General features: G+C 19.9%; 2 protein-coding genes and 1 non-coding gene across 3 annotated transcripts; 2 read left to right on the top strand and 1 right to left on the bottom strand.

The window, feature by feature from the left end:
* Window positions 1-1,161: 1,161 nt before the first annotated feature.
* LOC125290534 (60S ribosomal protein L8-like) lies at window positions 1,162-1,932 on the top strand. The gene is given in 1 exon segment (XM_048237212.1): window positions 1,162-1,932. A coding segment is annotated over 1 exon segment (771 nt).
* Window positions 1,933-1,977: 45 nt separating this feature from the next.
* Window positions 1,978-2,050, top strand: trnak-cuu. The gene has a single exon. It is a non-coding gene; the product is annotated as a tRNA-Lys (tRNA).
* A 2,845-nt stretch (window positions 2,051-4,895) lies between these two features.
* LOC125290530 (actin-related protein 2-like) lies at window positions 4,896-5,994 on the bottom strand. The gene is given in 3 exon segments (XM_048237209.1): window positions 4,896-4,901; window positions 5,413-5,507; window positions 5,772-5,994. Coding segments are annotated over 3 exon segments (324 nt in total).
* Between the last annotated feature and the right edge of the window lie 5,998 nt (window positions 5,995-11,992).

Here is an 11,992-nt window from a genome sequence, read left to right as displayed (position 1 = left end):
TATTTCACACTTATTAAATAAACACATATGCATACATTCTAAGTTATATTCATTTAAACCTATTGCTATTGTAAATATATTATCTATAATATTATTTGAATATATTCTAAAAAAATTTCTTTTCCTACTATCTAATAAATAATCCACTAATCCACTATTATCAACTATAAAAATTATCTCTACTATCTAATCATTGTACATTTTTATCCCCTTAATCTATCAATTTTCAGAATTAAAATTCATACTTAATCCTCTTGCAAGTGAAATATTTGGTATTCTTAAAAAACTTCATAACCAAATATCATCGTTAAAAATAAAAAATAAATATCCATATATCTCATATAATATAATAATAAATAATAACATTAATTTCATAATAATTCTCTCTTAACACGAAACATTATTTCAATATTTTATTATAAATTTAAATTATTTAATTTTATAAACAACAAGTATATGGTTCATCTCTTGCTGCCAATTCCAATTCTATCATTTTTATCCTAAGATCTCTTCATCTACCTGATAGTTTATACCTATTGATTCACCATATTATACCAATTATTCACCATATTTTAAATAATAATAATATTAATGAAATTAATAAATAAAATCCGATATAATAAAATCTATTATCCTTATCATCCCATCCTTCAATAAAATGTAATTTCTTCTTATATTCTTTTTTATTGACTTTATTCATATTAATAATAATATCTTTCTATCTAATACACTTATTAAACTAACATATAAAAATAATCTCTTCTTCATTTTCTTTTATTTCAAATATTGCTGTAAATAAATAATCTATAACATTTTTAGAATATATATTAAGAAAATCTAATCTTCATTCTTTATTTAACATATCTACTAATCCATTACTCTAATATATAAAAATTCTCTCTACTATCTAATCATTATTCTTTTTTATCCCTTTAATCTATCAATTATAATCTAAAAAATTCTATTTATTATATATATTTTTCGTATTATTTAATAATTTAAAACTTCATACCCAAATATCATCTTCAGAAACATAATATTCTTCTACAAATACCCCGTTTATTATAATAAATAATAAAGTAATATTACACATAAATATAAAAATAATTAACACAAATTATTTTCATGATGATATTTTTAAATTAATATTATAAAAATATAATGGGTAAAAGAATTAGAGTTCAAAGAAAAGGTAAAGGCTCAATCTATAAATCAAATACTGTTGGAAGAAAAGGACCTTCTCACTTAACAAAATTAGATATTTCTTCATACTATAACTTAACTAAAGGAATAATAACAGATATTGTTCATGATAAAGGTAGAGGCGCTCCTTTAGCCTTCGCAGATTTTCAAAGAAAAAATTCATCAAAAATTCAAAAAGAAATTTTTATAGCTTGTGAAGGAATGTATACAGGTCAAATTATAACTTGTGGTTCTAAAGCTCCTTTGTTCTTAGGTAATATTATCCCTGTAGGTAAAATGCCTGAAGGTTCAACTCTATGTAATCTAGAATTAAAAAGAGGTGATAGAGGAAAATTAATAAGATCATCCGGTATGTTTGGTACTATAGTAACTCATAATTTAGAAGATAAAACAACTAAAATAAAACTCCCTTCAGGTATAAAAAAAACAATTAACTCCAAATGTCTCGCTATGTTAGGTCAAGTAGCTGGTACTGGAAGACTAGAAAAACCATTACTTAAAGCTGGTAACTCCTACTATAAATATAAAACAAAAAAGAAATGCTGACCTGTAGTCAGAGGTGTTGCAATGAATCCAGTTGATCATCCCCATGGTGGTGGTAATCATCAACATATAGGTAAACCAAGTACTGTTAGTAGACATGCTCCTCCAGGATAGAAAGTAGGTCTAGTAGCTGCAAGAAGAACTGGTCGTATAAGAGGTGCAAGAAAAATTAAATCAGATCAATAATTAATTTTAAAAATTAATACTTCAAAATCTAATCTAATATTTAATCTCCTGTTAGCTCAATTGGTAGAGCGCACGACTCTTAATCGTGAGGTTGCGGGTCCGAGTCCCGCATGGGAGGATTAAAAAAATAATTTATATAAAATCTTTAAACATAAAAATTAGTATAAAATTCCTAGTTTAAATTTCCACAAAACTTAACCTTGCAATTACTCTTTCCTATCTACTTAATATAATTCTGTACCTTTTCTTTATCCTTACTAAAACATCCCTTTACATCTAATACTTTTAAATTAATACTATTCTTTAATTCTAATATTATTTCAGGTACTAAAAATTTGTTATTGTTTAATCTTAATATCTATAAACTCTACATATTCTTTATTAATTTACTAATTCCTACTGTAGTTATTAAATAACATCTTCCTAAATCTAAATAAACTAAATTAGGCATCTTTTCTACTATAAATTCAATAGTTAAATTTGTTATCTATTCACATCCATATAAATTTAATATTTTAATATTCATTCCATTGTTCTATATAATAGGACTCATTAAACACCATAATAAATAATCATTTAAATTATAACAAAAATTACATACTATCTTTATTAATCCCGTATATTTCCCTAATATAAATTTAATATAATTCTATATTGGTTTTGGTAATTCATTTGTTTCTTTAACCTAATTTAAAAATAATCAAAATCTACTTAAATTTAAAACAGATTTTTTTCTTAAATATTCACTTGTTAATAAATATCATTTTCTACTCAAAAACATATTCTTCATTAATTCATCTTCAGACATATTGTTCATTATCTAATAAGTAAACTATACATCTTTTCTTATATTAGACTATATAGAAAATTTATTATATTTATATAAAATAGTTAATAAATCCTTTCTTTCACTCTAAAATACATTAACTTTTTTCTATTCTTTAATCTATTCCTTAAGTATATCTTCATTAGAAGATATTAATATTCATGAACTCATTCTTCTTTTTTTAGATTCTAACATTAATGATGCTAAAACATCCTATGTAACATCATCTAATTTTTCATTAAATACTTTATTTAATACTGATATATGTCAATCTTCTTTTTCACTCATTTAATAATTAAAACACAAATATATTTTATATCTATAATTTTATTTATTTAAGTTAATTATATGTATTCCATATTCCTCACTATATACTAATATATTCATTCTATCTATATAACATATAGAATAAATATCAAAAGATATTGTCTATATCTTATTATTCATATAAATTATCTAATTATCTACTATAATAAATTCATCTTTATTACTATTATATTTTTCATATGGTAATAATTTTCATTCTTTTTCCTATACTATATCTAAAATATTTTTCTAAAATATTATTTTATTCTATTTTATATCAAATTTAACTATAATAGTATTCAATACAATTTCTTCTTCTATTTCTTCATATAATATAGTTAATTCATCATTCTATAAAATAGAATTTTTAATTTTAATTCCTTCTTTAGATAAATCTTTATTTATTTTAATACATTCTAATTCATCTTTTAATATATCCCATATTATAATACTCATATCAGAATATAAACAAATTATTTCACTACTATCTTTATTTAACTAAAAAATATTTTTTATATTCTATTCTATCTACTATGTTTCAATTATTTTAAATTTTTCATAACTATTTTCTACTAATTTAATTATTTTAATACTACCATAATTATGACATATTAAATAATATATTTCTTTAATATTAATTAAAATAATACATAAACTTTTCTATACTATCCTATACTATAATTCATATTTAAAATTAAAAACTTCTATTTTCTCCTCTGTAATAAATACTAATAATTTATCTGTATAAAATATATTCTAAATAATACTTTCAAAATCTATAGTTAATTCTTCTACACTCATATCATTTAAATTAATTTTAAATACTTCAAAATTTACAACATGTATTACCATATTATCCTTTTTAAAATATGCCATTTTATGGTTTTTATTATTTTGATAACAAATCATTCTTTCTATTCCATATTCAAACAATATTTTTTCATTCTCTTTATTTTCCATAATTTTCTAAATAATAATATTTTATGTTTTTAAATAAATTATATGAAAAACATAAAATATATTTTACTTTAATTAATAAGTACATTTTAAATAAAAATGAAGAAAATGATATGGAAAATAATAATAATACTTTAATTAATATTTCAAATAATTATTTTAATGAAGATATAGACAATATTAATACAAATGATTTATTATTTTTATTATATCCTTATATAGAAATTTCCATTAAAAATGAACAAATAGAATTAAATAATAGAAAAAATTCTATTACTTCCATTAAAGAAAAATTATTTAATTATTTAGATGATATGAAAAATAGAAAATTTATTAATGAAATAGAATATAAAATAATAAAAAATTTAAATAATGATAATGATCTTTATAAAAACAGAGAAATTAAATTATTAAAATTTAATTATCAAAAAGAATTAGAAAATAAAATTAAAATTTTTAATAATATAAATGAAATTTTAAATATTTCTTACGAAGAAGATAAAAGAAATATTATTTTTACTCTTTTAGATTTATCAATTATATACTCTGTTAATCATATAGAAAATATTATTCTAGAATTAAATATTTTAAAAAATAAAGACTTGCCTTAGAAAAATATCTCTTCAAATTTAAAAAATTATCATATTAATAAAGATGGAAAAATTCAAGAAATAAAAAATATTTTTAATAGTAATAATACCAAAGAAATTATAGAAATAAATAAAATTAAAAATAATATTTTTAATAATCCAAATTTGCCATCAGGTTCCATAGACGATGTAGTAGAAAAAGAATTAAAAGCTATGAAAGATAATGAAAAATTAGCTTGTTCTAATACTAATAAAGAAATTGACGAAATGAATGAAGAAGAATATTATACCTGGTTAAAGAAATAGAGAAATTGAGATGATTTTAAAGATGATAACGTAAAAGGAAGCGGAAATAAATTAGCTAGAAATAGATTTAATTAATTTTTTTTAAAAAAATTTAAAAGTTATTTTAATAAAAAATTTTTTTAAAATTTTTTAATTGTTTTGTTATTATTTTTTTTCTTTGAAAAAAAATATTTGTTTTGTTAATAAAAATTTTGAAAAAATTTTTAAAAGTTATTTTAATTTAATTTTTTCTTTAGAAAAAATTAATAAGAAAAAATATATTTTTTTAATTTTTTTGAAAAAAATATTTTATTTAAGAACAGCACTTATACCTTCTTCTTCTCACATTTGAGGAGTAATTCAGAAATCATTTCTATTTTTCATAATATCAGCAAGTACAGAAGCACCATGAAAGACCATATATTTTCTTCTTGGAGGATCTTCAATTCTAACAGGATATTCTCTAAGAGAAGATTTATCGCCATCAAAAAGATTTTCTATAATTTTATTTTTTACTTCTTTCTCTAATCTAGTTGAAAAACCAGGTAACATAGTAGTACCACCAGACAAAACTATATGTTTAGTCATTACAGTTCTATAAGTAGGATCAACTTTTAGTATAGAATTTAATACTTGCATATCAACAGAAGGATCATGACAAGATGCTAACATTGGATCAAATAATGCTTCAGCAGTTTGATATCTTTCTTGACTTATAGTTATAGTTCTTTTATCAGGTAAAGTATAGGTTTTTTGTATATAATTAGTTTCTAAATTTAATTTTTCTTCTTCTTTTACATCATAGGCTACATAACATAATTTTTCTTTAATTTTAGCTACAAGGAGAAAATCTGTAGAATTATTTAAATAATAACCTGAGATTTGAAGTAATTTTGTAAGATATTTAGTAAGATGTCTTCCGGCAAAGTTTAATTTCATTATTTGATGCTAAGAAGTATAACCTTCATTAATAGGAAGAACATGAGTAACGCCATCTCCACTATCTATAACTAAACCTGTATTTAAACCTTGAGCATATAAAACTAATTGAGCTTGAAGAACACCTTTAACACCACCAAATTTATAGACTTCAAACATTGTTTCATAAATATGTTGTTTATGTTTTATAGGAACAAAAGGAGCTTCTGTAAAGAGTAAATTTTCTTCATTAAATTTTTCTATTTTAAGTATATCATTAAAAGTATAGTCTCAAATATGCATCATTTCAGTAGTGTCTTTTATTTCACCATTTAATATAGGATAATTTAAATCTAAAGAGTCCATATGTAAGACACAATCACTTCCTACAATAACCTTTTTATTACTAAATATTGTTTTAGCTTTTTTAGCTTTATTTCTTATTATAGGTTTACCTACTATAGTAGGATAAACAGCAACAGGGAAATTATCACCACCATAACCTAATTTTATATAACCAGAACCTATATCTAAAATAATTGGAGCTTTATTCATTAATATATCTTTGTGTTAAGTTTAAAAAATAATTAATTAATTAATATAGAAATTTTCTAATATAGAATGAAATAAATTTAAAGCAACAACAGTAAAGCCAATAGAATAAGATAAAGTTTTAATAATTTTATAATAATTTTTATGAGAACAATTTTCTATATTTTCCTCTATTAAAGGAATATTTTTAATTAAATCATTTTCTAATTTTTTTAAAAAAATTAATTCTTCTGTATATTTAATATATTCTCTATTAAGATAATATAATTCTTTACAAGTATCATAAGGTTCATAATTAAAAAAATTTGAATCTATTTCAAAATTATCACCTATTTTATGTTTTATTAACATTGTTTCTATTATTTTTCCATCATCACAATCAAAAGTATTAAGACTAAGTTCTTCATCATCTTTCATATTATTTTATGTTTTAACAACACAAAATATAATTAATTAATTATTTACAAATTCCGATTTCATTAAGATTACAAGTTAATTCTTTTATTTCATTTGGTTCATTATTTATGGTTAAAGTTATAACAAAAACACCATCTTGTATTACTTCATTTAAATTATTTTTTAAATAAAAGAATAATTCATTAGTATTTTCTATTCTTATAGTTTTATCTTTTTCTATATCTAATTCTTTATATTCTTTAACAATATTATTATATTTTATTAAAATTTTATTAAAATTTATCAAATGATTTTTTGGAGTAATTTTAATATGGGAAATATAAGAATTTTTAATATTAATATGATATATATTAATATTAACAAATGTTTTTCTTAATTGATTATTCTATTTTATTTCATCTATAATACTATTAGAATTTATTATATTTTGTTTTGGTTGTTTAATAGTTGTTCTTTTTTTATTTATTTTACCATTTGCATTTCTTATTTCTTCTAATAATTTATTACGAGAAGGATTTTCTTCTTTTTTATTTTCTTCTTCTTCTTTTTTATGATTTGATTTATTTCAATCAGGTGGAAGAGGAGGAGCTGGAGGAGGTGAATTATTTAATAATGGTTTATTTCAATCAGGTGGAAGAGGAGGAGCTGGAGGAGGTGAATTAAATATAAATTTAATTAATATAATCATTAATAACATTTTTTCGTAATTTAAAATAACATAAAATAATCTAAAATTATTTAGGAAAGAATTACCTTTTCACATCTGTTTGTAATTAAATCACAATTGAATATAATAGATTTATTATTTAACTATAGATTAAAATGAATTTGAAATTTTAAATCTATGATTTGATTATCGGAAGAATCTTTTAGAACTATATAAATAATTTCTTCAAAATTTATATTTTGAATTTGTTCTTTAAAAATTATATTTTCTTTTATTTCTTGTTTATTATTTCCCTATTTTAAAATTAATCCTTTTATTTCTTGTTTTTCATCTTTTAATTCTATTCTTATAGGCTTAATTAAAGTAGATTTCGGAAATTTTATTTTTATTTGTTTTTTTATATTATTTGAAACATTTTCTTCTATTATTTCTTTTTCTTCTATTATTTCGCCTATAATTTTAAATTCTTCTTTTTCATTATCTTCATCTTCTTTTTCATCTTCATCTTCTGAGACTATATTTAGTTCAGGATTATTTTCTTCCTATTCCTTTTCTTCTTCTTTATTGTCATTTGATTCTTCTTCTATCTATTCTTCCTAAGTCTAATTCTAACTTTCTTCTTCTATCTATTCTTCTTCCTAAGTCTAATTCTAATTATTTTCTTCCTAATTCTTTTCCTCTTCTGTTACGGGATTATTTTCTTCTTCCTAAGTCTAAGTCTAATTATTTTTTCTTCCTAAGTCTAAGTCTAACTTTCTTCTATCTATTCTTCTTCCTAAGTCTAATTCTAATTATTTTCTTCCTAATTCTTTTCCTCTTCTGTTACGGGATTATTTTCTTCTTCCTAAGTCTAAGTCTAACTTTCTTCTTCCTAATTACTGTCATTTGACTCTTCCTATGCATAACTTCTATTCTATAAATCTTCATTATTTTCTTCTGTATTATCGGATGGTAAAGATAATTCTTTATCTTCTACTTTCTTATTTAACTATTCAAAGAATTTTATCTTTTCTCTTGTATTTTTCTATTTTATAACATTAAAATCTGGCATTGTTGCATTGTTTTTTTGAATAAAATTAATTATTATAACTAAAATAAAAAATATTTTCTTCTACATTATTTATTTATGTCTTATAAAATATTATGATTTAAGATATTATTTTTTTATTAAGAAAAATAAATTCTACTAAATATTATTAAAAACAATTTCTTTAGAATTATTACTGTCAATATCGATAACATTAAAGTGATTTTTCATATCATTAATAATAATTAAATTTTCATTAATATATTGATTATATCTTTCTTCTAAGATAGATAAATTATCATCAGATCTATTTTCTTCATTTTGTCTAATAATTAATCTATTTTTAATAGTATCAAAAGGACAGAAAATATTAAAAATTAATTTTATTTTTCCTATATTTTTAAGATATTTTTTAAGATAAATATAATTATTTTCAGATCTAGGAAATCCATCAATAATTATAAAATCATTATTTTGATTATAAATAAAGATTAATAATAATGAGATTGTTATTCTAGCATCAATAACTTTACCATTATTATAAAAATCAATAATATAATTTAATAAATTAGAAGAAAAATTATAACAATTATATTTAATAACATTTCTAATTAAATCGCCACAAGAAACTTTAACTATATTTTTATAATTTTCTATAATTTTATTACAAATAAAACCTTTTCCACTACAAGGACTGCCTAAAATTAAGATAAAATTATATTTTCTTTTTATTTTATTAAAATTATTTTCTATTAACTAATTCAATTCATTTTCCATATTTTTATTATATTAATCTTTGTGTTATAAGTATATAAAAATGAAAAAATCAAATGAAAAAAATCAAAATAATATAGAAAGTGAAGAAGAAAAAATACATTTAAAAGAAAAAAATAATAAAGAATTTAATTTCAAAGAAGATAATTTAGAAAAAATTCAAATAGATAATTCTAATGAAGAAAATAATAGTAATATAGAAGAGGAAAAATATGAAAATAAAGAAATAATAAAAATTTTACCTAATATACATTTAGATGATATTAAAAAATTAGATTTAGATGATTTAGATTTTAAGAAATTTGAAAAATATATAGAAGATGTTAAAAATATTACTGTTAATGATTCTGATTTTACAGAAATAGGAAAAACTAAAAAATTATTTTTTGAAAAATTATATAAAATTAAAACATTAAAAACAAAAATAAAATAGAATAATTATGCTATAGAATTTTTATTAGATTATTTAAATGAAGATCCAGATCCTAAAATAAATTTAAATAAAGAAGATGAAATAAGAGATGGATGATTTATTAACTCTATAGGAGAAATAACAAAAATAACTTTTGTTTATAATAATGTAGGAAATAATCCAGTTTATTTAGGTACTTATGAACCAGGAAAAGAAATAATTTTAAAGGATTTAAGACCTAGAAATTAGAAAAATACAGATAAAGTTTATATACAAGTTTAGTCTTTAATAGATGATAAAATAGTATGAGTTTAGTTAAATTGTACTTCATATATATTAAATAAATAGATTGATGTTTAAACACTAACTTATAATGAAAATAGAAGAAAATGAAATTAATATAAAAGATTGGAAGAATAAAGCAAAAATTATTTTAAATTTATTATATAATAGATTAGATGCTACAGAGTTTAGAAAGCCAGTAGATTGAAAATCATTAAAATTATTTGATTATCCAAAAATAATAAAGACGCCTATGGATTTAGGAACAATTAAAAATAATTTAAATAAAAATTAGTATAATAATATGATATAGTGATTATATGATATGAGATTAGTATGAAAAAATGCATTAAAATATAATATACCAGGAACACCTATTTATATTGTAGCTAATTATCTTTCTATGTATTTTGAAAGAAAAATTAATAGATTATTTGATGAATAGGAAGAAAATAAAGAGTTAAAAGAATTAAGAGAAAAATATGTTTAGAAATTAAATAATATAGGAAAAGAAGAGATAATAAAGCATATAGAATTAATAGAAGAAGAAATTCCTTATGCTATATTTGAAACAAGTGATTTTTCAGTAGAGATAGAAATAGATGAATTGTCTTAGGATGTATTAAAGTTATTATTAGAATTAAAATAAGTTAAATTTATTATTAATTATATTAATTAATTTTTTATAAAGAATTATTTCTTGTTTTATTCTATATATTTTTAGTTTAATTAATTTTTTATTATTATTCATTTAATTATTTTTATTTTTATTCTATTTATTGATAAAATATTCTTTAATATCTTCAGAGGATAAATACAATTCTGATATTTTTCTATTTAACATAATAATTCCAGTGTTGTTATCTTCCGCAAAATATAATGAAGGAGAATTTAAATAAGAATAATATAGAAGGATTAGAAGAGAATATTTATAATAGAAGAATAAAAAATGAATTTAATGAATTATATTTAAAATCTCCTACAGATACAATAATTTTTCCTAGAGATAATAGTTTAAAATATTGAAGATGTTTAATAGGAGGACCTGAAAATACACCTTATTATTAGGGAATATTTTTTATAGATATATATTTAAATAAAGATTATCCATTTACAGCGCCTGTAGTTATATTTAAGACAAAGATTTATCATTGTAATTTAAGTAAGAATGCAGAGATTCATTTAAATATATTGTATAAATGAAGTAGTATAAATACTATATATGAATTAATATTAGAAATAAGAAATTTATTAAAGTAGTGTAATCCGTATCATAATTCTGTAGATGTTATAAAATAGATATATTTAAAAAATAGACAATAGTATGACATTATAGCAAGAGAATGAACGTTAAAATATGCAAGTTTGAATGAATTAAATAAATAAGTAAAATTCATTATTTAAATTTATGATATTTTTAAATTTAAGATAATAAGAAAGGAATAAAATGGGACAATAGTAGAAGGAGGAGGAAGAAAAGTGTAAGAAGATATATTAGATAATCTATAAATAGATAGATTATTATGTTATGGGGTATGATGGTCAGGGTTATTTGATGAAGAAGAGTATTGAGTCAAGTATTATTATAAATGAAGTAAAATATTATTTAAAATGAATTTATTTATATACAGATAAGTAGATAAGATTAGATGAGTATAATATTAGATGAAGAAATTATCCTAACATTAGGATAATAGTTAAGGAAATGGATATGAAATTAGATAAAGAGTAGAATGATTATATGAAGAAGATCAATTTATATTATAGGAGAGTTTTAAATATTTAGTTTGAGGATATAATACCTATATATTAGGACAAAGAAGGAAACAATTTATCATTAAAATTATTATATAATAGTTATTATAAGAGAAGGAATTATATTAATGAGAGAGATATAATAGGAAAAATATGTATATATAAGAGAGGGAATAAAAAGATAATATTTAGAATAGATAAGGTAGAGACAGTATCAAGAAGTACATCATTATATAAGAAATTAAAGGTAGAATATTTAATATATAATTATATACATGGAGTAATTAATCCT

The sequence above is a fragment of the Alosa alosa genome, unplaced genomic scaffold, assembly GCF_017589495.1.
Source record: "Alosa alosa isolate M-15738 ecotype Scorff River unplaced genomic scaffold, AALO_Geno_1.1 AALO_1.0_unplaced_6, whole genome shotgun sequence".
Classification (NCBI taxonomy): Eukaryota; Metazoa; Chordata; class Actinopteri; order Clupeiformes; family Clupeidae; genus Alosa; species Alosa alosa.
The sequence above is the reverse complement of the archived record's forward strand: the minus strand, read 5'-3'. Positions and strand labels throughout refer to the sequence as shown.